The 26,626-nt window shown below is 35.4% G+C and overlaps 1 protein-coding gene across 3 annotated transcripts in view; it reads left to right on the plus strand.

Moving 5' to 3' along the window:
- The window catches only part of LOC135845651 (uncharacterized), a 216,707-nt gene extending 191,402 nt beyond the window's left edge, over window positions 1–25,305 (plus strand). For 2 of the 3 annotated variants that reach the window (XM_065364372.1, XM_065364381.1), the window contains exons 3-4: window positions 17,292–17,488; window positions 22,021–25,305. In XM_065364372.1, the coding sequence (XP_065220444.1) occupies window positions 17,292–17,488; window positions 22,021–22,449 (626 nt within the window). In that variant the 3' untranslated portion in view covers window positions 22,450–25,305. The remainder of the gene's footprint in view (window positions 1–17,291; window positions 17,489–22,020) is intronic. The other variant, XM_065364390.1, reaches the window with a different exon arrangement.
- Window positions 25,306–26,626: the final 1,321 nt, after the last annotated feature.

The raw sequence follows: 26,626 nt of genomic DNA on the forward strand, positions 1-26,626 counted from the left end.
GAACTGACAATGAGGTTATGTTCGAGTTCACGAGCTCAACAGTTTCAAGATACATGTTTTTTTTTCAGGTTTAGTTTCATTTTTGGAAATTTTAGTTTTTGAGTCTTCAAAATTTTCGTTTTCGTAGTTTTTCTGCTTTTATTTCTTATCTTTTTTTTTTGGAGAGGAGTCTAAATAATTGGATTGGCTTTTTGCTAAAATTGTCAAAAATTTTCGCTTTTTCGAAAATTGACATAAATAATTTATGGTTTTTTTAAAACAACTTGCATCAAATTCCGGAAAGTTTTACTTTTTTCCTAAAAATTTTCCGGAAGTGTCGCTTCTTACTTGAAATTTCACAAAAATTACCCGACGAAATGTTTCAGAAAATTTCCAAAAATGTGTGAAAAAGTACAGAAAAGGCCTGGAACCTATGAGAAAACACTCGAAAAATCATTCAAAATACACTAAAAACCTTGAAAAAAAAAAGAAATTTTGCTCAACTTTCCGGGAAATGAATAAAAAAAGGTGTTATTAGGAACATAATACATATTATTGATTAAGGTAAACAAAATATTCAATGAACAAATATATGAAAGAATGATTGAAAAATTGTATGAAAGAGTGAATGAAAGAATGAATGCTAGAAAGAAAGAGAGAGAGAAAGAAAGACGTAAAGAGGAAAATAGGAAAAAGTGAGCCGAAAAGAAGAAAAGGTGAGACGAAATGACAAAAATACTAAAAGACTAAAAGATAAGATGAAAAGTAAAGACAAAAAGATGGAAAGTTGGAAACATGGAAAGTTGAAAGTTGGAAAGACACAAAGACAAATAGATGAAAATAAGAAAAGACAAAAAGTTGGACAGTTGGAAAGACTCAAAGACAAAAATTAAAAAATATGAAAAGACAAAATGACGGAAAGTCAGAAAAATGGAAAGTTGGAAAGACAGAAAGTCAGAAAAATGGAAAGTCGGAAAGACAAAAATTCGGAAAGATGGGAAGTCAGGAAGTTGAAAAGATGGAAAGTCAGAAAGATGGAAAGTTGGAAAGTCAGAAAGATGAAAAGTCGGAAAGATGGAAAGTTGAAAAAAATGGAAAGATGGAAAGTCGGGAAGGCAGAAAGTCAAAAAGACGGAAAGTCTGAAAGATGGAAAGTCAGAAAGACTGAATACGAAAAGATGAGAAGACAAAAAGAAAGAAAGTCAGAAAGTCGGAAAGATGGAAAGACAGAAAGACAGAATACAAAAAGACACAAAGTTGGAAAGATGAGAAGTTGGAAAGATGGGAAGTCAGAAAAATGGAAAGTCAGAAAGACGGAAAGTTGGATAGACAGAAAGACGGGAAGGTGGAAAGATGGAAAGATGAAAAGTTGGAAAGATGGAATGTTAGATAGACGGAAAGTCGGAAAGTCAAACAGAAATTTGGAAAAATGGAAAGTCAGAAAGACAGAAAGTCGTAAAGACAGAGAGTCAGACAGACAGAAAGATGGAAAGTCAGAAAGATGAAAAGTCGGAAAGATGGAAAGTTGAAAAGATGGAAAGATGGAAAATTGGGAAGGCAGAAAGTCAAAAAGACGGAAAGTCTGAAAGACCAAAAGATGGAATGTCAGAAAGACAAAAAGACGAAAAGATGAAAAGACAAAAAGAAAGAAAGTCAGAAAGTTGGAAAGATGGAAAGACATTTGACATTTTTGACATTTGTGACCTACCATAAATAAACCCCCCAGTCAACCAACAGTACCAACACGTAAAATTTTCAGGAGAGCGTAAAACGTATATTACGTACTTTCAGCGTATCATTTTTGCTTAGAACCGAAAAAAAAGTACTTAGAGACATCATCCAGGCATCGGGTGAGCAGCAATCGATAAGTCAGATGTTCGACTATCGAAATCAAAAAAAAATTGATTTTTTAATCAATTGGGGGATTTCTGTCTTCAGAGAGCCAAACAACGAAAACAGATCGTCAACGTATTTTCAGCGTATCATTTTACTACTTCGACGCGAAAAAAAAGTACTTGAAAACATTTTCTGGGTGTCGGGTTTGTTGCAATTGATGCCTTAGATGTTCGACTATCGAAATCGAAAATTAAAAAAAAATCAATTTCTGGTCGACTGGGGGGTTTCTTTATGGTAGGTCACATTTTGACACTTTTTATTTCTTTCATACAATACAATCTTATTAATAGATACTTACGACCCCACCAGTACCTTTCGGTGAGTGGGGGATCGGCTCTCTCCTCATTACACAGACAGAAACAAAAATACAAAAATAAGAAAATAATAAAAAAATAAAGAAACAAATAGATAGATAAGTAGATAAATAGATAATTAACCAACACTCAGCCACTAGAAAATAGAAAAACCAGAGATCGAACAGTACCCTACAATTAATAATTTCCAAACAACTTGGTGTAATAGCTCGGTACACCACACTAACATTCATTCATCTAGGATGGATAACACATATTCCTCAATCTTTCTTTTAAAACCATTTACACTCCCATTTTTACATTCCACTGGCAAACTGTTGTACAGATGGGCAGCAAAATATCAAAAAACTGACCTAGACATTGACTTTCTCCAGCCAGGAAGCGGAACAACACCCGACGCAGCATGTCTAGTACATCCCACCCCCACAGCATAGCCAAATGCGTCTCTATACCTGTGCATCAGAGATAACACATTGATGTAATAAATTTGCCCACGACCCTATTCATTTAACAGGCCAGAACCGCCAAATCTGGCAACAATGTTTATCAGGCCCAAGTCGCGCTAGAGATAATATGCGTTTAAATGGGCCTGATACAATTTTGAACAGTTTTTCGTTGAATAACTTTTTTGTCAGTGATTTTATGGAAATTTTGTTGTAAAAGATCAAAAGGGAATAAAATTTGCAATCGAATGGTGTACCCATTGTTGAATTTTAGTCAATTTACTATTAATCAATTGGGAATGTGTGTGAAATGATTGTTGGGTGGCCTCTAATTATCAGTAATTGCACCGAATATTTTCATTTAAATTGTATAAAACTATATATCGTTGGAAAGAGGATAAAAAACGCTACATTTTGAACAAAACAGGTGTCAAGTAATTTGTCATATTTTTGAGAACATTTTCAACTGAAAATTTGAATTGAATTATTTCAAATACTGTAACAAGTGACCGAACACTCATAGTGCTCAAAAGGTAGCATTTTTTATGCTCTTTCCAACGATATATAGATTTGTATAAGTTAGATGAAAGTAATCGCTGTAATATGTGATAATAGAGGACCTTCAATAATTACTGTAGACATTTTCCTTACTTATAAGCTTACTTACAAAGTGAAATTCAATCAATCATCTTTCGACCATGCTAAAAAAATTTTTAGTAAAATGTACTCCATAAAAAGAAATTAACGAAAAACTTCAAAAATGCACATTTCGCCATAACAACAATGTGTTTTCTGGGCCTGATAATCGTAAAAATGCGGCGTTGCCGTTAGCAGCGGTTCCGGCCTGTTAAATGAAGAGGGTCGTGATTTGCCTCACCTTAAAGATACCCAAAGAACAGAAAACTGGCTGAGAGGGAGCGTCCCAGCGTTCACCAGCAACTCACCGAGCGGCTCGCTTTTGAAGCATCAGTAGTGGCCGGATCCAGCATGTAGCCGCACCCCCCCCCCACACTGCGATCCCATACCTCAAGGTACCCTCAAACACAACCACATAGAACCTCCGAAGATGAACACCAGACACCAAACCAGTCAAGTAGCGAATCAGATATACAATTTTAGATAATTTTGCCCTCAAAACCAAACAGTGTTCCCTCCACGTCAAGCACTGATCTACCCACACACCCAAGTACCTGTGTTTCTCCACCTGTACCAGAGCTGGACAGGAGCAGAGAGCACCACACTCCCTCTCATGGAGGAAAATCTTACCTCTTGAGTCGCGCACATATCGATTTTGAAAGCCAAAAACAACAAGCTCTGACTTCGCAGCATTCACCCTAAGCCCGTGCTGAGTGAACCAAAGACTGATCCTTTGTAGGTCACTATTCAGCGCACTTATCAGTTCATCCTCGGAGTCAGCAGATACAATGAGCACCGTATCATCCTCAAAAGCACTTGCAATACCTCTCAAGGGCAATTTAAGCAACTCATTGATATAAATCAAGAAGAGGTACGGACCTAAGATACTACCCTGCGGAACTCCACGAACAACCAATACCTCCACACTCAATGAATCTCCTACTCGCACACTCTGAGCTCTCCCCGACAGATAAGAGCGAAACCAATGGAAAGTCAGGAAGACAAAAATACAAAAAGATGAAAATAGGAAAAAATGGAAAGTTGGACTGATGGGAATTCAGAAAGATGGAAAGTTGGAAAGATGGAATGTTGGAAAGATGGAAAGTCGGAAAGACGGAAAGTTGGAAATACAGAAAGTTGGAAAGACTGAATGTCAGAAAGACGGAAAGTCGGAAAGATGGAAATATGGAAAGTCGGAAAGATGGAAAGTTGGAAAGACAGTAAGTTGAAAAGATGGAAAGTCAGAAAAACGGAAAGTCTGAAAGATGGAAAGTCAGGAAGACAAAAATACAAAAAGATGAAAATACAAAAAAATGGAAAGTTGGACAGATGGGAATTCAGAAAGATGGAATATTGGAAAGATGGAAAGTTGGAAAGTTGGAAATCCAGAAAGTCAGAAAGTTGGAAAGATGGAAAGTCAGAAAGATGGAAAGACAGAATGTTGGGAATCCGGAAAGTCAAAATGATGGAATGACAAAAAGACACTACAAAAAGATGAAAAGACAAAAAGAGGAAATGGTTGGATGAAACGACATAAAGACAGAAAGACAGAAAGAAGGAAATTTTCTCTTTTCTTTCTTTTGTTTTCAAAACTTTGCATTTTCGTTTTCATGTTTAATGTAAGTAGTTTTTAACGTTTTTTGTTTTGGATTTTCATTAACGTTTTAAGCATTTTTTTCAGTTTTCACTTCTTTTCATTCTAATTTTCAGCTTTTTTTTGGCTTTGGCATTTTTTGCGTTTCTATTTTCGATATAGTTTTCAGATGTTTCGGTTTCTATTTGTGAATTTTTGGTTCTTCAATTTAAATTTTTATTTTGACCCAATATTTGGAGAAAACATTCTTAGGTATCGTTTTTCGCTTTTAGGTTTTTTTAAATTTTAGTTTTCATTTTTTGTTTTTGTTTTCCTTTTTTTTTGTTAGTTTTCTGCTAGAAGATTACAAAAAAATACAATTGTACAACTCGCATTCAAGTATCCGAACCTGGGAAAAAAGCAGTAGGAGAAAGATGTTGGTGGTGGGGAGTGAAAGTTTGAGTGATCCATTCAGTGCAAATGCCAAGGGCATCCATTCGACCTAGTCTGCGCCTGCTTGCCAGCCCAACTTTAATATGGAAAATCCAACGTACTCGTACAACGATAAAAACAAGATATTTGCCAAAATTACGTATTCGCATCTCGACTCCGGTCTCCTCTCTCTGTAAATAGCAAAATCACGCTTCGGAATAAAAATCGCTCGTAGTCGTAATATTACGAAAATGCGAAATTGAAAAAACAAGATAATTTGAGAAAACATACGATAAGAAAACCACGACGACGACGGTGGCAGACTGAATGTATGTACTCTGGAGCTATCTAACATTCTGTCTACTTGTCTAGGCTGTTCAAATAAACAACTAGGTCTACATATTATTATTATACTCGTAGAAGAAAAAAAACGAATGAAATTCGATACCGAGTATAAATCCAAAAACATACTCGTACTACGTGCAAAGATATAATATGTAAACAAAGTCATCTACAAGGACGATGGTAAAAGCAAAAGCGAATCGAATCCGCTTTAATGCTCTCACTCTCGTAGCCTTTTTTTTGTTGTCCTACTCCGCTCTGCAGCTATAAATTCCATCTGAATGAAGCCTATACTACCACTACTACGCTCACTGCGCATCACTTGGAATAAAATTTCTTCCGAAGGAATGATCATAGCATACCTACACTGAGAATTAAAATTACCAAGTGCGTACTGCTGCGTAGAATCTGGAATCGAGCGATCCAGACAACTTGTCGCATGCTTTGCATATTTTCACGCCGTTTTATTATTTTCTCGTATATATATAAAGTTGATTAATCGACCATTCGACCCCCTCTATCGTGGTCATCTTTACAAGACGAATTTCTCGTCGACACGCAATTAAATCATTTTACTTTACTCGTAGGTAGGTACCTACTATACGGGCACCTTTGAAACTATAGCAGACAAATTTCAATCGATAACTGCGACGTGATCTTTTACAAACCTATTCGAAGGTATCCACTATCCAGGTTTTGTTTTCAGGGTACCTATTCGTGTATTAGTGTAGATAGTGGACTCGTCGTCGTCGTTGGCGCAAAACGAGACATGAATTTTTTACTATTTTACACTAAATTAAAGTCAAAAAATAAAATCTCCTGGGTATCTTACTTACTATACTCGTATCTAGACTATAAGGACCGACGACGAGCGACGATACGTAAGCTAAGTACTTACGAGTGAAACATCAACAAAGGGAAACATTTACTTTTAAAAGTGCGCTTTTAAACAAAATGTTCTCGGAATATAAATAATTTTTATGGTATTTTTACGCGTAGACGTCGAGTTATACTCGCATTTTCCAAGTTAACGATTTTCCATTGGCATTGGAAAATTTTCTAATTACTACCATCGACCGGATGCAAATGACTGTTGTCTTTTTATAAAGTACGAAATTTACAAGATAATGACTCTTTGAGAAAAGAAAATATCTCTCAGCGATTCGAATTTTTTTCTGTCTCGCTTTTTTTTAAGTTGGGATTAATTAGGTGTACGTTTTTGTACAGATGCTTCGCTCGCTACGAGCATATTGTACTTAATTTTACGTCGTCGTTGTCGTGATGGAGAAGTGAGCCATGGCTGCAGTTGTTTCGATGGTTTTACGAATTGAAATCTTAAAATAATATCAACATTATTTTTTTACGACTGAAACGGTGAATTGAAGTACATCGAAACGTCGTGGAATTGGAGAAGAGTGTTTTAGTGGATTTTAAATTGACATTCTGTGTTGAAAAATATTCAACTCGAGATGAACGAAGTGACTCGAGGGTCATTCCGTGCCAAATCGGCGGATTTTTGCTCGAGGGGTCTTCGATTTTTTTTCAAAATCAGATCATGTATAGAGGTCATCAAACGATGACGAATGATGCAAACCGGACATTTTTTCGATTTTTTTTGGCGGAGCTATGGGGCTTTAAAGTTCTTTAAAATGGTCAAAAATGGAAAATTTCAGTTGCAAATTTCTCCGGTTACACGTGGTATAGAATTTTGAACCTTTTTTTTCAAATTGCAGTACTTTGAGAGGGTAATTGACGAATGATGTCGAAACCATGATCTTGGTGAGTAAAAATTCTGAAAAATTTTCACTTTTAGTCCTTTTAAGTAGAATAACATATCAAAAAATTGGATTGGCATTTTTCAGCCAAATTTTTGTAAAAAATGGGCTATTTGCGGTAGGCCAACAGTTTTTCACCAATCTGGTACCTTCTCGATTTATTTATTTTTTTGCCTTAATTTATAAGTTTCAGCACGATGGTGATTTTTACATTTTATGACCTGGAACCGGTTCTAATCGATCAAATAAAGTCAAACATAGGGAATGGGGTTCTTTAGGGAGCTAGAATTGACCCCTGCAGTTTGGAGGGTCAAAGTTGAAAATTACGGAAAGGTCATTTTTTTGGAGAAGCATAATTTGGCCCCAAATGGATGAAAATTGTCCACATTTATACCGTTGGTGAGTAACGCCATTGTGAACAACATACCCAAATTTCAGCTTCCTAGGTCATTCCCATCCCATTTAAGGTGGGAAAACCCTGATTTTTTTCGCGGAGGGAGTAGGAAAGCATCGCAGCGGAGCTGTAATTTCATATGTTTGAAAACACTTAGCATGACACCTCTTATGTAGCGGCAGGCTGCTACGACTTTTTTCATTTTTGAGAAAAAAAATTTACAAGTTCACAATTAAATATTGCAAAAATACCATCAGAAACCTAAAAAATTAAACATTTTGCATTTTTGAGATATTTTACCAGTGTGTAGACAAACATGTGAAAAATCCCCTCAACCCCCCACCAACCCTCATTGATCAACGAATTGACAGAGAAATACCATTTTTTGTGGAATAATTTTAAGATTGAAACATATTACTTAGTCGTGGAGCCCGCATAAGGATCTATTCATTTTTCAATTCAATTTCAATTTTATTCGTGCAATGGGCAGCTATGCTGCATTTACAAAAGTCATCTTAAGTTTAAGTAATGCAGGTACAGCAGTTCAAATAGATGTGGTTAAGGATAAATATAGATAAGTACTACTAATGATGCTAACATTAAAATTTAAATGGAATAAAAGTATACACATAAATAATAGAAAATCATACATTTCAGAGCAAACAAACTTTGCCATGATTTTACTCCAGCTGCACAAACTCATCAATGCTGTAGAACGCATATCCCTGTAACCAGTTTTTGAGTTTATTTTTGAACAGTTTACCAGATGTCAGAGATTTGAATTCCTGAGGGATTTTATTGTATATTTTAGAAGCCATAAAATCAACATTATTTTGCATAATATTTTTTGTCCTTAAATTTTCACTTATTGCCAAATTTCGATGTCGTGTATCATAGGTATGAGAAGGTGTCTTGAGTTTTATTGTTTTGTTTTTTACCATGATACTAATTTGTAGTATGTACTCACATGGGACTGTCAGTATTTTACTTTCAATGAAGATTGGTTTGCAGGATTCTCTCGGATTTTTTCGAAACATTATTCTAATAAGTCTTTTTTGTGCTAGCAATACCCGTTGAAGTAGATTGTGGTTACCACCCCAAAGAGATATTCCATAGCTCATATTTGAATGAAACAGACCATAGTATGCGATTTTTAGAGTATTTAAATTTGTGATATCACGTAATTGCCGAATTAAGTAAGTATAGGTAGAGAGTTTTTTGATTAAATGGTCTACTTGGTTATTCCATTTCAAGTCCGAGTCTATTATAATTCCCAAAAATTTTGTTGAGTCAGCTATCCTGTAGTTTTCACTAATAGAATGAGGTATTTTACCAAATGACAAAAAATTTGTTTTACTCAAATTCAGTATCATGTTGTTTGCTGAAAACCAAGATATTAAATTTTCTATTATAGTTTTAATGTGATCACTATCCATGCTTTCATTTAGTTCAATGAGAGCAGTAGTATCATCAGCAAATTCAGTAAGACTATGTTCAAAGTAGTGTGCTAAATCATTGATATAAATTATAAAAAATAGTGGACCTAAGACTGATCCCTGCAGAACCCCCTGCCTGATATGTTCTGTCCCAGAAAATGTATTACTGTTAATTTTTACAATTTGGATTCTATCAGATAAGTAACTTTTGACCCAATTTAATAGCATTCCTCTTATACCATATTTTTCCAGCTTTTTTAAGAGGATTTTGTGATCAACTCGATCAAAAGCCTTAGACAGATCACAAAGAACTGCCAATAGGCTTTTCTTTAGTTGCAGACCATTTAATATCTCGTGTACAAATTTGTATATTGCAGAAGTGGTGTTCATATTTTTCCGAAAGCCAAATTGGGAAGGGTGAAGTAAGTTATGTTTCTCAAAGAAGGCTACCAATCGTTTGTGGAATAGTTTTTCAAATACTTTGGAAAAAATTGGTGTAATGGATATTGGTCTGTAATTATTTAGTTTATCTCTCTCTCCCTTCTTAAAGACAGGTGTAACTACACTAGTTTTCATTTCATTTGGATAGACTCCATTTTCAATGGACTCATTGAATAGTATTGCAAGAGAATGAGCTACAAATGGTGCAGAGAGTTTTAGTGTATTCACATCAAGACCAAGATGATCCTTTGCAGAGGAATTTTTAAGAGAATTTATTATGGTTAAAACTTCATACATGTTGGTGGGTTCACAAAAAAAGGAGGGGACGGTGTAGTGTAACAGTGAGATTGGATCAAAGTCACGTGATACTTGAGGTATGTCTGCCAGATTTGTGAAGAAAGAGTTGAAAAGTTGAGCAATTTCATGAGGATCTGTGGTTAATGAATTACCATCCTTAATGGTTTCAATTATCTGTTGATTGGGTTTTTGGTTTATCATTTCCCATGCTGTTTTGTTATAATTACTAGAGTTTAGGATTTTCCCATCATTTACATATTTTTTTGCTGAATTTACCAACAGTTTGTACTCAGTTTTTTTTACTCTATATTTTTCCTTCAAATATGGCGATTTGATTATTAGACTAAATTCTCTGATATCTTCAAGTTCTTGTTTCAATTTTTTCAATTTATGTTTGTGGTAAGGAGTAAATTTAGTGTTGCTTCGTTTTGATGAACAATGTTTAGTAATTATAGATTGAGGAAAGGACTGGTTAAATAATTGTACATAAGTATTTTGAAAATTGCTAAACTTCAACTGAAAGTCATCACCTTGAAGCATACTTTCCCAATCTGTTGCTTCTAAAAAGTTCACAAATGTCTGTTTGTTACAGTTGCTAAAATTACGAATTTTGTAGCTAAATGATTTATTAGCAGGGGTTGAAACTGATTGAAAATTGATTTTTGGTTTTTGGTTTGGTTTCAATTTTCACCTTTTGATAATTGGTTTTTTGGTTTTTGGTTTCAGTTGTTTGCTACCTTTATTTGGTTTTTTGGTTTTTGGTTACAGTTTTTTGCTACTTTTATTTGGTATTGGGTTTTTGGTTTCAGTTTTCAGTTTTTTTTTCCTTCCAATTATTGCATTATGCCGCCTAATTCTAGGTAGTATTAGTATTATTAATTATTGTATTCATTACTACTAGTCAATTAATGCATAAAATGTCAAAACATTACACATATTTTGACATTTCTGATGATTTAAATTTCAAATTTTTTATATTTGGTTTTTGGTTAAGTGGTTTTGATCAAATATTTTCATTTTTGGTTTTTGGTCAAGTAGTTTTGATCAAATATTTTTTATTTTTGGTTTTGAGTTTTGCACAAAACAGATTTATATTTGGTTTTTCCTTCATTTTTGGTTTTGGGGTTTTTAACAGTTTCAACCCCTGTTTATTAGTTGGTGATTTAGAATCTATGGGTAGAGTTAAGAGTATGCCATCATGGTCAGAGATATGCGTCCTACAAACATTCACATTAAATGACACATTATTATCGCATAAGAAGTTGTCTAAGCAATTATTTTGCCTAGTTGGCTCATTACAGCATAGGAGTAAATTATAGGATAAGGCCATATCAAGAAGTCTTTGAGAGGCTGTAGATTGGACTAAAGTATTTATATTCAGGTCTCCTCCAATTATTAATTTTTTCCCCAAGTTTTGAGAATAAAATATTGCCTCTTCTACTGTTTTGAAGAACACATCTAGGTTTCCAGCAGGTGGCCTATATACAGAGAGAATGTTGATACCCATACTCATAAGAGTAATCCCACATATTTCAACATTCCCCTGAACTGAGAGTAACCGAACTTCATCCAATTCTTTATACACATTTTCAAGACATCTAGCCACTAGAATACATGAACCCCCTCCTCTACCTGAAATCCTAGCATAAAATGAACCCAGTGTGTAGCCATTGACCTTGAGCATATTAATTTCAGTATCATTTAGCCAGTGCTCAGTAATGCAGGCTACATGAGCGCCTAGTTCCCCAAGTGTATATTCCACTAATGAAGTTTTATTTTGGATTGACTGAACATTTTGAGTCATTAAGCATAAGACATTCTTAGTCAAAGAGACTGAATTTAATGAAAATTTGGGGGATAGGAAAACAAAGGTTGGTAAGGATGGCCTTGCATTTCAAACTGCATCATTGGTGGGCAACTTTGGATATTTGTGTTAGGTTGTGGAACTGCTGAGGAGAGTACAGGAGGTGGTATTAGTGGTGGTATAAGGTGGTGCTGTTGTGATTGATGATGGTAGACAGGTGCGTAATAGGTAGCATTAGGTGAGACACAATTATTGGTAGTGTTATGTAGAGAACTGCAGTTACTAGCCTTCACACCACTGTGGCTAGTATCAAAACGATTCTGGATACGAGGTGTTACATTATCATGCCTATTCAAACTACCTCTTACATCTAGATAAGTATATTTATCACGACGACGTGATTTCGGAGACATTTTATTAGAAACATAATTATTTGCATGATTACCTTCATCAATACTAAGAATTCGATTATTTGCAATATTTTTGTTAGTTTTAGGAACAACAGAGTAATTTCTAAAAGTAAATGTAGTAGGAGGTTGAGTATACTTGATTAATTTCAAATTAGAAATAATGTTACACATATTTATACCGAGTTTAATTTTACCTCCTCGATGTAGGTGAAGACCATGTTGAACATAATCAGCAGCTTTAGGCTTGTAACACCGCCAAATTAGTCGCTTATTGTCGATAACAGATATTGTGGCACGAATGTGTGAATTCACATGTCCTATTTTTCTATCAAGCTCTTCATCTCTCTGGGTAAAAGGTATTTCAAATCTGATTACATTTGTTCTCGCTGATACTCGTAATAGAAGTTGTAGGTGGGTGTTGGCCTCCTCAATGGTCGGTGAATTCGAGCCTCTGTATACTATCACACAGTCACGAACAGTGTAATCAGCTGTTATCGCCTCAATATCATCGAGAAATTCATTCAGCCCACAGCCCGGACGGAAGTGAGCTTTCACAGTCGCCTTTCCCTGTAGGAGATTATTTATTACACCCTGCATCTTCCTCACGTGACTATCTCCCACCAATAGAATACGTGGCTGAATCATTGTAACTTCTTCTGTTTGAACAGGCGCAGATAATTCATCGTGAATATTGGATTGGAAACAGAAGAAAAGCTGTCATGAAATTGTTGAACGAGTGTGTTAATTGCAGACGAGTTGACAGTGCTCAGTTTATATCATTCCTGATCTTCCTCCTTTTCGTACCAAACAAGTCTCAAAAGTTATTCCTTTCACTTATGTTGGTGTTGTTTACTTTGGTCCTTTGTATGTCAAATATTGTGGATAATGTAAAGAAATTCTTTGTCGTTATTTTCGCCTGTTCAACTGTCCAAGCTATTCATTTGGAACTTGTCAAAAGTATGAAAGCTACAGATTTCTTAATCGTTTTTCGTCGTTTTATGTTTTATTGCGGAGAGAAATATGCCGAAAAAGATCATTTCTGATAACGCTGAACAATTTAAAAAATTTGAAACTTTCATTGATCACGGTTGGAGAGAAAATTTAAGAAAAGAACAACAAATTTGTTTTCTTCCTACTCGAAGATAATATTGAATGGAGTTTATTCCTGAAAATGCTCCCTGGATGGGAGTTGCCTACAAACGTTTGATTTTGTCAGTGCCCTCACAACAATTGTCAACATTGACATTTTACATCGACTTCGTTTTTTTCCAGATAATGATGGAAAAGTGATCAAATAATTATTTAGTAGGAATGTTCTGTCCGTACAAAAAGCCAGGTAGATGAAAAGTTTCAAAATTTTCTCATTATTTCTGATACCTCAACATGCCATCCCGACATGTAGATGTAAAATTCCATGCTCAAAATTTACATCTACAACTATGTCGACCAATTTTTCAGAATTAAAATGTCTGTTTTAGTGTTTAAAAGTTTAATAAACATTGAAAAAAATATGATCTTGTTCAATGAGGAAAACAAATTTTTTAGGGCATTGATGAAATTATTCACTTTTCCACATTTTGGAGATGTGGATGATATGATGCTGATATTGTGGATGTATTTGTTGATGTCAAATTTCACATCAACATTAACGTCGACATGAATATGGATTAGTTTAGTACTCTTAGATAAAATATTGCACCATCTTTGATATAAGGAATTTCTGTTCAACCTTTTGATTATACATACAGACTTTTCATCTGCACTTCTTTGGAAGTGGACTTTGCATTGCATTGATGTTGATGCTGTTTTCAGCATGAGCAATAGCCACATCAGAGGAAATCATTTTTGGAAAAAAATTTTTATTTTAAAACTCAAATTTTATAATTTTACAAAGCAGGAGGTCGACATAAATTTCAATGTGAATGTCGATCCATCCACATCCGTTACGTCTTTTGGATGCACCATGTTGATGTGAATTTCGACCCTGTGTTGAGCCAATTGTCGACACGAATGCAGATCAACATAAGTCAACAATTACATCGACAATTAGCTGGACATAGCTAGGGTCGAAATTCACATTGACATGTGGCATCCAAAAGTAACTGATGTGGATTGGTCGACATTCACATCGAAATTAGCATGGTCATTGTTGTACTGGTGAAGAATTGTATCAAAAAATCAGTCTCTGGCATGATTAATTTTGAAAATTTGAAAACAACTTTAAAATTAAAAGAAATTGAAAACGTTTTAAATTCAAGGCTGCTAACATAATTATGTGGCTGGTGATCTCAAAGATGTCATTACTCCAGCTCATTTCATTTGTAATCAAAGTCATATTTCAGTCGATGACAAATTGGGTGTTGTTGATACGAGATCCGAATTATCCAACATTTGGAATTCATGTAAAAAGGTTTTACAATTGCTTTGGTCTATTTAGTACAGGGCTGTAAGGTAATTTATGTCGGTAAATTACGGCGGTATTTTACCATATTTTATGGTATTTTACCAAAAGTTTATTAGCGTATTTTACCATAATTTACCAAAAAGCAAAATTGAACACATTGTTTCCAACTTTCCTTCATAAATTTCCAAATTTCTATAGAAATTTATGATTTGAAAGTTACCAAAAATTTTCCCTATAAATTCCCAAAAACTTTCCATGGAAAATCTCCTGTAATCTCTAATAACACCTAGCAGATGAAAATTTACTTCAGGGGCAGGCCAGAAGTTCAGAAGTTTGAAGTCAAACTACAAATGTGTCATTCCGCAGGTAATGGGCCCATTTGGTCGATATTGAGTTATGAGTGGGGGGGGGGGGGGGTGAAGTAGACCTCTGGAGCAATCATAGAGCTGGATAGAAACCCAAAAAGTGCAAAAAAACCCTCCAAAAAATCCATAATTAAAAATTGGAAAAGCTCAACTTTAGAGAAAATCACCTTCAAGTTTTTTTCTGAAAAAAGCTGAAATTTCATGTAATCCCAAAACCTTCATAACTAAAATTGAAGATTATTGTTTCTGATGTCAAATATTACTACCCACCTGCAATAGTGATTTTTTTACTCAATCTTTTCATGTTTATGAGCATTTTAAGCCTGAAAAACAATGATTAATCAATTAAAATTTTGCATAAAAATTCATTACTCTGTTCAAAAGCAAAAAAAAATGTATTAAATTACATTTTATGTCAAAATTTAACTTGTAAATAAAAATTGTAAAATTTTTCTTTTTTAATTTCTTCCCAAGGTGCAATTCCAACTCATATCTCCTGTTCAGCAATCCATTACTAATGCCACATGGCTAGCACTGCAGCTAACTAAAACGTGTTTTTGAAATGGTATACATTTTGCCACTGGCGACTAGGTGCAGTATAATTTGGAGGGTATTTTTTTGGAAGTCTTCAGAAATGAATTTACCGCAAAAAAAAACAAAATCGACCAAATGGGCCCTTCTTAGAAAAACTTTAGTTCCGTTTTTCTCCGCTTGGGACGCACCTGCGGCCTTGATACTTTAACACGTGATAGTTGGATTTGTTCTACATCAATGATCAAAATCCATCAAAACCTCAATTATCGATTCTCTCGATTTTTTTTACTAAAAACACAAATAACTATCTCGATAAATAGAATCGACCAAATGGGCCCATTACCTACGGAATGACACAATGGCAAAATGACTAAATTAAGGTAATTTAATAGCCCTGTTTTGCTATAAAAATTACTTATCCAATTTACATAAAAAGGACAATTCTATACAAAGAAACGCTGTTTGTCAAGTACCAAGTGTTGGAGAACCTGTATTAATAGAAGAGGATGTTTTGAGGGGAAAATAGAGATTAGGTGTAGTTGAGCAGCTTCATATTAGCAGTGACAGAAATATTCCTTCAGCAAACATTAAAATCAAAACGGGTATTGTAACTACAACTAGACACATTAACAAATTGTACGTGCCCTTTAGAACTTGATTTTAATTAAAGTAAATTTTATAGTAAAATATTTCATTTCTTGTCGGGAATGTCCCGAATTGCAATTAATTTTAAATAAAAATAAGAGAAATTTCATATTTTTTCTGGCTTGCGAATAATGTTGCACATGCAAACTTTTCTTGACCTACCCAGTTAAAACTGCCAAACACATATTTTTTGAATACATTACAAGTGACCTTGTCAAAATGGGTTTTCTCGTCAATTCGTTTTCACACGTTCGTCTACACATAGGTAGGTAAATTATCTCAAAAATGTAAAAATTTTCATTTTTTCGGTTTCTGATGGTATTTTTGCAATAAATGTAAAACTTGTAAATTTTTTTTCTCGAAAATGAAAAAAAATGCTAGTCTAATTTTTTGATATGTTATTCTACATGAAAAAGGACTAAAACTGAGAATTTTTTCAGAATTTTTACTCGCGGACATCGTGGTTATACATTTAAATAATAAGTTTTTAAAACGATTTTTTTTTTTAGGTTTTTGAAAGTGGCAACACTGATTTTGACATCATTCGTCGATTGCCCTTTCAAAGTACATACTACAATTTGAAAAAAAAGTTCAAAATTCTATACCACGTACAACCGGAGCAATTTGCAACTGAAATTTTCCATTTTCGGCTGTTTTGGAGAACTTTGAAGTCCCACAGCTCCTCAAAAAAAAACAAATCGGAAAAATGTCCGATTTGCGTCACTTGTCATCGTTTGATGATCTTAACCTACACATGACCTGATTTTGAAAAAAATCGAAGACCCCCTCGTGCAAAAATCTGCCGATTTGGCATGGAATGGCCCACCATTTCAAACCTCTGGGTCACACCAAAAATGAAAAATCACTCAGGTCAAGAAATGCAACCCCCCCCTCCTTGAGACCCCTGGCGATCGCCAGTCACCTCGTGCCTCTCCAGGTCCTCTAAATAATGTGGTGTGCTGGTGTGGTATGTCGATTCCTCCAATTGGAGGTGGCTTCATAAAGAGAATTTATGAGAAATTGGACCTAATCAACAAAACCATCCTGATAATATTAATCCCTTACGATATACTTACTAACGATATGATCTTATACTTGTACTGTGTACAGAAACAATGTGCCCTATGAGAATAAGTATGTAGCTCTGACAGTATATTCTTGTTTATTGCAGCAGACGAAATAAACATGATTGGGGCAATGCCCGCGGTGGCTGTTCGCCATGAAAGACGTCGCCAAGAGAAACGTAACAAAAGACCGAGTCTGTTATATTTACAATCTACTCAATCGAGATCCACCAGTCCATCACCAGTCCAATCTTCACCCGGTTTATACTCGGCTCCTCAGCTGGAAATATATATTTTAGGAAAAGTAAGCCAACCTCATCTCTAATGGCCGTAATATGATAATTTGGATTGGAAAAACTATGATATTACGAGCACGTAGCGTACTTACGTAATTTGAATGGCTACTTGTTGAATGAGCCATTATGATTGATAGATAATACTGCTGCCATGCCATGTCGCTAACCATTTGCACGTTTTCATTTTCATTTTCATCATTTAAACTCATCATTTAGGGAGGAGCTTGTAGTCCGGCATATGGCAATAGGAATAATCCACCCCCTCCCCCCGTCGATCCTCTGGGACGACTTTTTTCTTGAAGGGGACATCCTAACGAACATTTTGATGCAAATTTGCTAAAAACAAAAAAAAAACAAAGAAGAAGGTGAACTAACTAACAAATGAGCAGAGAGCATGCAAAAATTCATCATCAGTCAATATTTGAAGTGCTAAAGTGTATTTTTCGATTTTTGGTGAATTTTTGAAAATCAAATTTAAGCCAAAAATGAGAAAAAAAAACAAAATTTTACTAAATATACTTACCTAGAAAGCTCAAATTTAGGATATACCTCATTTTCGATCTGCTAAATCGATTGGAAATGCTTTCAAACCATTTTGAGCGGTTCTGGAGCCTACAGCAGATTTTTGATACTTGAAATTTCCACAAAATTTTATCAAATGGAATTAAGTCAACTGCTGGTGAGTTCAAGTCATTCTGAAGCCTACAGCGACTTTTTGAAACCTGAATTTCCACAGAATTTCATCAAGTGTAGCTCGTAAGTCGGAATTCATCACGTAAACTAATCCCAATACACCAAGAAGTCGACTGCAGGTTGATTTCAAGTCGTTTTGGAGCTTTCAACTACTTCTTGGAAATTACTGGAGCCTCCAGCAGATATTTGAAACTTGAAATTTCCATGAAATTTTACCGAACAAAGTTTAAAATCCAAAGTTTACTTCCACACTCCAATTACAACTCGCTTTCAAGTCGACTGCAAGCGGTTCAAGTCATTGGAGCCTCTAGCAGCTTTCTAGAAGCTTCTGTTTTTCAGAAAATTCCACAAAATCTGTCCGAATTAGCTTTAGCACGTATATACTGTGTGGAGTGATTTCCGGCATTCCAACTCCATTTAATGAATTTTGTAGAAATTTCAAGTTTAAAAAATTTACTGGAGGCTCCAGCAATTTCCATAAAATTGCTGGAGGCTCCAAAACGACTTGAAATCTACCTTCAGTCGACTTCATAGCGTGTTGAAATTAGTATACAGAATAAATTTCAACTTTTTAACTGCATTTGACGAAATTTTGTGGAATTTTAAGTTTCAAAAATGCACTGGAGGCTCCAAAAATTTTCAAAAAGTCGCCGGAGGCTCCAAAATGACTGAAACTTACTAGCAGTCTACTTGATAGCGAATTTAAACAGGAGTTTTTTGTAAATTTCGTATTTTCAACTCCATTTGAAAACAATTGAAAAATTTACTGGAGGCTCCAAAACGACTTAAAATTTTCCTGCAGGCTGCAGTCGACTTCATGGCGTACTGAAATTAATTTACAGGATAAATGTTGGCTTTTCAACTGCATTTGACAAAATTTTGTGGAAGTTTTGAGTTTTGAAAATCTACTAGAGGCTCTAAGCATTTTCGAAAAGTCGCTGGAGGCTCCAAAATGACGTAGACTCGCCTGCAGTCGACTTAATAGCTTGTATAAGCTAGGGTTATGTGTGAATTTCGTGTTTCCTACTCCGTTTGATCAATTTTGTGGTAATTTCAAGTTTGAAAAATTTACTGGAGGCTGCAGTAAATTTCAAAAAGTCGCTGGAGGCTCCAAAACACGTTGAAATCTACCTGCAGTCGACTTCATAGCGTATTGAAATTAGTTTATAGAATAATTTCGCCTTTCCAACTGCATTTGATGAACTCTTGTGTCAATTCAAAGTTTCAAAAATCCACTGGAGGCTCCAAAAATTTTCAAAAAGTCGCTGGAGGATCCAAAATGACTTAAACCTACCAGCTGTCGTCGTAATAGTTTGTTTAAACTGGAGTTTTGCGTGAATTTCGTATTTCCAAGTTCACTTGAAGAAATTTTCTGGGATTTAAAAATTTACTGGAGTCTCCAAAACGACTTAAAAAATCTTCCTGCAGTCGACTTCGTGTCGTATTGAAATTAGTTTACAGGATGAATTTTGGCTTTTCAACTGCATTTGACGAAATTTTGTGGAAGTTTTGAGTTTCAAAAATCTACTGGAGCCTCCAAGAATTTTCGAAAAATTTCTGGAGGCTCCAGAATAACTGAGAATTAACAGCAGCCCACTTAATAAAGTGTTTCAGCTGGAGTTCAGCTTAAATGTCATGCTTCCAACTTTATTGGATAAGATTTTGTGGAAATTTCAAGTTTGAAAAATTTACTGGAGGCTCCAGCAAATTTCAAAAAGTCGCTGGAGGCTCCAAAACAACTTAACAGAATAGATTTCGGCTTTTCACCTGCATTTGACGAAATTTTGTGAAAATTTTAAGTTTCAAAATCTGCTGGAGGCTCTATGAATTTTCAAAAAGTCGCTGGAGGCTCCAAAATAACTGTGACATTACCAGCAGTGGACCTAATAAAACGTTTAAGCTGGAGTTGTGCAGCGTAAATTTCATATTTCCAACTCCTTTTGATAAAATTTTGTAGCAATTTCAAGTTTGAAAAATTTACTGGAGGCTCCAGCAAATTTCAAAAAGTCGCTGGAGGCTCCAAAACAATTTGAAAGAATAAATTTTGGCTCTTCAACAGCATTTGACGAAATTTTGTGGAAATTTTGAGTTTCAAAAATCTGCTGGAGGCTCCATGATTTTCAAAAAGTCGCTGGAGGCTCCAAAATGACTGTCACATTACCAGCAGTGGACTTAATTGCGTGTTTAGGCTGGATTTCAGCGTGAACTTCGTATTTCCAACTCCTTTTGATAAACTTTTGTAGAAATTTCAGGTTTGAAAAATTTACTGGAGGCTCCAGCAAATTTCAAAAAGTCGCTGGAGGGTCCAAAACAACTTCGCAGAATAAATTTTGGCTTTTCAACTGCATTTGACGAAATTTTGTGGAAATTTCGAGTTTCGAAAATCTGCTGGAGGCTCCATGAATTTTCAAAAAGTCGCTGAAGGCTCCAAAATGACTTGAAATCTACCCGCAGTCGACTTAATAGCGTGTTTAAGCCGGATTTCAGCGTGAATTTTGTACTTCCAACTCCATGATGAAAATTATGTAAAAATTTCAAGTTTGAAAAATATACTGGAGGCTCCAAAAATTCGAAAAAAGCTGCAGGAGGCTCCAAAATGACTTGAAACAATCTGCAGTCGACTTGATAGCTTGTTGAGATTGGAATGTGGAGAGAATTGAGAATTTCAAACTGTGTTAGATAAAATTTTATGGAAATTTCGAACATTGAAAAATCTGCTGGAGGCTCCAGTCGACTTCATAGCACATTGGAATTTATTTTGAAAATGAATTTTGGATTTTCAACTGAATTTGATGACATTTCTTAAAAGTTTTGAGAGTAACAAAATTTTGCTGGAGGCTCCAGTAATTTTCAAAAAGTAGCTGGAAGCTCCAGAACGACTTTAAATCTACCCGCCGTCGACTTCATAGCATATTTAAAGTTATTTACAGAATGAATTTCGGCCTTCCAACTGCATTTAATAAAATTCAGTGAAAATTGCAAGTTTCAAAAATCTGCTGGAGGCTTCAAGAATTTTCAAAAAGTCGCTGGAGGCTCCAAAATGACTTAGACTCGTCTGCAGTCGACTCAATGTCTTGTTTAAACTGAAGTTAGATGTGAATTTCGTTTTTCCAAATCCATTTGATAAAATTCTGTGAAAATTTCAAGTTTAAAAAATTCACTGGAGGCTCCAGCAAATTTCAAAAAGTTGCTGGAGGCTCCAAAACAACTCAAACTCACCAGCAGTCTACTTGATAGCGTGTTTAAGATGGAATGTAGTGTGAATTTTGAATTTCCAACTTCATATGAAAAATTTTGGCGAAAATTTCCAGTTTCAAAAATCTGTTGGAGGCTCCAGAACTGCTCCAAACGGTTTGAAACCGTCTCCAATCGATTTAACTGGTCGAAAATAGAGTATACCTCAAATTTCAGTTTTCTACGTCAATTTTGTAAAAATTGGATTTTTTCTCTTTTTTGGCTTTAAAGATTTTCAAAAAATTCACTAAAATTTGAAAAATTCACTTAGGCGCTTGAAATTTTGGCAGATGATAAATTTTTGCATGCTCTTTCGTTCTAGCTTGGTCGAGTTCAAAAAATTTCTTGCGACCTATGTTGGAAATCAAAATTTGGAAATTCGGCTGACCTGTCAATCAAAATGGCCGCCATTTTGTTTAGTAAGGCCAACTTCTCTTTGGAAAAATTGTTTTAAAATGTTCCTTGGGATGTCCCCTTTACCAGCCAGACGATCGAAGGGAGGGATGCAATTATTCCTATTGGCACCTGTCGAACTATTGCCGGGGGCTTGATTCGCTTCATCGTACCTGATCACGGTGTGTTTTTCACCTCGGTATGTTGTAAATTTTTGCAGATATCGCTACTGCATATCGCTGTTGTTACAATGTTGGCCGGAGCTGTAACCTTATTCGTAGGTTTAGTACAATTGAAACCCGGCGCCGAAGCTTCGCAGTATCGTTACGTGCTAATAGGTAGCGGTCTGCTTTGTACTCTGCTAGGTACAATTCTGGCAGTCATCCGATGCTGTCTTCTGCCCTGGGTGGCCAGAAGACGCGAACAACAAAGAACAGATCGTCGCAAACAGCGCGAAAGTCGAGCTCGCGAAAGAGCCAGTCCGTCCAAGACGAGCAGTGATAATAAAATCGAAGAGTCGTCTTCAGCAACAGCAGCAGCACCAACACCAGCATCAGCACCAGCACAACTTCCAACATCCACAGCCCCAACAACGACCGCTCAAAATGCTGCCAATACTAGCGGTATGGCCATCGGAAGTAGCGTGTAAAATATCGACTGCTGCGGTGGTTTGGTTTGGTTTTCTTACGTCTTTGTTGAAAAATCGCAGCTTTGCTGCCACGATGGTTAGGATCATGGCTATTGCCAGGTTCGACTTTTTTTTCCTCTTCTGGATTCTATGGATTAGCCAATGATGGCTATTTTCCTCTTAATAAAGTCGAGGGTTCCAACAATCAGGGTAATTTATCACTACTGCAATTAACGGCCAGCCGGAAAATGCGTTCAACGAAGTTCATTAATGTTCGTTAAGTACTACCTTTGAATATATAATATATACAGTGTGTCGTTATATTGTAATAATACGTACGTAACAACGTTGTGTTGTGTGAGGTATTTTCGAAAAATTCCACCCGACAATGGCAACCTTTTTCCCTCTTTTTTTTTTTAGGCAGGCTTGATATTTTTTTAAAAAAGTGTTAGCGCTTTGATACTCTTCTCTCGTTAGATATAATAGAGCTTTTTTTTTGATGGCTTTTTATACATTTAGATAGTTTTATATAGTCCGCTGCTCTCTATGATCGTTCATTTTTGCCCCCCTCATCCCCTGCTCCCTTGACTTTTTTGTATCCTTTAGTTTAGTATACGGTCTATAAAGCAGTACAAATAGGTAAGTAGCTAGTTTGAGAAGAAAAACACGCCCTAAAATGTGAGACTCTACATCTTGGATTATGTTCTACCTCTTCAAGTATAGGTAGATGTATGTAGAAAAAAATATCCTATCCCCAGAGCGTACTTATTTTTCATATTCACCGATTGATGCGGTTAACTAAAAATAGGTAAGAAAAGAAACCGAGTTAACGAGTTTCTTATTTTCTTCCTGGTTCGTCGACGTTTTTATTAGAAACTGTTTCACTTATGTGTATTATAAGATGAAGAAAATAGGTACCTATTCGCAGCAGTGTGCGTAATTCATTTAATCTGGCGCACTTTTCCTCGTATTCCAAACAAACACATCAACTAATACGATTTTAAAGCACTCGTCGTCACGTTCGAATGATTTTTTTTTCGCTCTTCGTCTCTCTCAGTCTGCAGTTCGAACGAATTATTTGTATAGTTGCTAAATCTGTGAGCTCGGTGTTTGTCCCATTTTTCGTCTCGCAGTAATTTTCGCACGACTGATTTTCCACATTTTTGGGAAAATACGAGTAGGAATAGTTTTTTAGGCTGTATTTGGGCTTCTTTTTTTTTTGTGGAGAAAAAGTGCAAGGAGGATTCATTTATTGTTGTGGGTAGGGTTGGTTATTTAACGTGGGTGGTTGATTAACGTCCTCCAGAATGGTGATAAATGTTGTGCTGTTTGTAGAGGGAACGTTTATGTTTCGGTTCTGGATGATTTGGTTTTTGGTTCGTGACGATTTGATGATTGTTTTTTTTCTCTCACGTTGATGAGAGATAGAGGGAGGGGGACTCGTACTTATTTGACAAGAAGACCTCCTTGAAGTGTTCTATTTGAACAAGACTGTAATTTTTGGAGAGACCATGGTTTCAAACCTTCGTGACCGAAATTTCAGCTTCCTGAATCGATTCCTTGATTTTTGACGAATTTTTGAAAATTCAGAATTGACCATTTTGGCTTTGGTGGTTTATGTTTTTTTCAGGGGGGGGGGAGGTTCTTATTTTGTAAAAATGGTGGAAATTGCCGAAATTGGTCCTGAAACTGAGACAAACTCCCTGGAACCGAATCTTCTGAATGTTCTGAAGCCTCCAGTATGTGCGATTCCATGTCTCGTAGAGAAATTATTTTTAGAGTTTTGAAGAAATCGAAAACCTCGCTGGAGCCTCCAGATCGGCTCAAAATTGTGAAATTACCCTCATAGAAAATCACTACTAGCGACTTCAAAAAATTACTAGCGTTTCTGAAAAAGTTACTAGTGATACCAAAAACGTTACTAGCGCTTGTACTGACGCTAGTAGCGACCAACTCGACACTACTAGCGACCAGCTCCACACTACTAGCAACCTCCTCGACACTACTAGCGACCAGCTCCACACTACTAGCGACCAGCTTGACACTACTAGCGACCAGCTTGACGCTACTAGCGACTGACTCAGCGCTACTAGCGATCAGCTTGGCACTACTAGCGCCTGTCTCAACATTACTAGTGAATGATTTAATACTACATACTAATGACCAAGCCGACACTAGTAACGATTAAACTGACGCTACTAACAGCTATGGCAGGTACCTACAATTAGTGAAAAATTAAAATTAAAGAATTCCCAAAAACCATGTTTTTTTTTGAAATTATGAATTATTGAAAAGTTTCCGCTTGGGCCAGATCATTTTCCTTTTTCTTTCTCCGACCAAAATTAGATAGTAGCAAAATTGACTTCTCACATCACAAATAATGCGATTTTGCCGACTTTTCTTAAGAAAAGTGGAGTACTGTATTTGTTGCGATGGTGGAAGTTGGGTCGGGGAGTGACTTTTCTTTACGTTTTGAGGGTCTGGGATCACGATACGACTATTCCCAAAAATTCAGGTTTCCTTATATAAGGTTTATATATATAGGTATTAGTATCCAGACTTGTCAACTAATCAATGGGTTAATTTTACTATACAAGTCAACTATGAGTTTTCAGAAACTTCCACCAGAGGGCGCATGGCTTAGAAATCAAGGCGCGAGGATGAACGCAGGGTCTACAGTCAATTTGTAGTAAGTAGAATGTGATGCGCTGGTGGATATGTATGCAAATACATCGATCCTGAGTGTACACGACAACAAATTTGACTTGAAATTTTTCAGTATTTTATTGACCCATGGAAAAATTAAAAACATCAAAAATTGTTATGGTGTCCAAGCTTTCTTGTGGTGTCTTAACTTTTTTTAAATTCAAATTATTTCAACTCCATTTTAAAAATTTTTCTTCAAAATTTAGCCTAAAAATCTGAATACTTTTTTCAACACATAGATTTTTTAAATATTAGATTGAATCTGCAAATAAAATTTTGGTAAGTGATTTAGAACAGAAATTATGCCAATTTTAAAATTTTGTTCACTTTTCAGCATATATGCCATGCATAGTTGACATGTCTGGTCGCGAGCAAATATATATATTTGCTAGCGACCAGACATGTCAACTATGCTTGGCATATATGCAGAAAAGTGAACAAAATTTTAAAATTGGTTTAATTTCTGTTCTAAATCACTTATTAAAATTTTATTTGCAGATTCAGTCTAATATTATAAAAATCTATGTTTTGAAAAAAGTAATCAGATTTTTAGACTAAATTTTGAAGAAAATTTTTGAAAATGGAGTCAAAGTAATTTGAATTTTGAGAAAGTTAAGACACCAAAAGAAAGCTTAAACAGCATAAAAATTTTTGATGTTTTTAAATTTTCCATAGGCCAATAAAATACTGAAAAATTTCAAGTCAAATTTGTTGTCGTGTACACTCAGGATCGATGTATTTGCATACATCTCCACCAGCACATCACATTCTACTCACTACAAATTGACTGTAGACCCTGCGTTCGTCCTCGCGCCTTGATTTCTAAGCCATGCGCCCTCTGGTGGAAGTTTCTGAAAACTCATAGTTGACTTGTATAGTAAAATTAACCCATGACTTGTCAACTATAGTTGAGAAGTTGGTCAGTCCACTTGTATAGTAAAATTAACCCATTCATTAGTTGACATGTCTGGATACTAATACCTATATATAAGTTTTTTTTGGTTTTTTCGATATAACTCAAAAGCTGTAAACTTTTGGATCGTGGTGATAATTTTGGTTTGTAGGGACGGTGAAGGTCTAGTTATTTGCAAAGTTTCATCAAAATTGGTTCAGCCGTTTTCTAGATATTGAATTTTGAAAAATTTTGAAAAAAAAGTTTAAAGTTCAATAACCTCGAAAACTTTGAACTTTTGGAACATGATGGTTATGTCAAAAAATCGGGCTCGTAACCTAGTTGTATGATATTAAATTTGATCAAAATCGGTTCAGCCGTTCCTGAGAAATTTCATTTTTAATGAATTTTGTGCAAAGTCACCCTGCAAATTTTGTCGCTCGATGAACTCTGAAGCTGGGAACTTTTGAAACATGATGATGATGACAAAATGTTAGGCAAGGATCAAAGGGGTGAAATTTTAAATTTCATCAAAATCGGTTAAGCCGTTCTTGAGAAATTAATTTTTGAATTTAATGATTTTTTTCATATGCCATTTTA

Source organism: Planococcus citri, chromosome 1 (assembly GCF_950023065.1).
Source record: "Planococcus citri chromosome 1, ihPlaCitr1.1, whole genome shotgun sequence".
Taxonomy (NCBI): Eukaryota; Metazoa; Arthropoda; class Insecta; order Hemiptera; family Pseudococcidae; genus Planococcus; species Planococcus citri.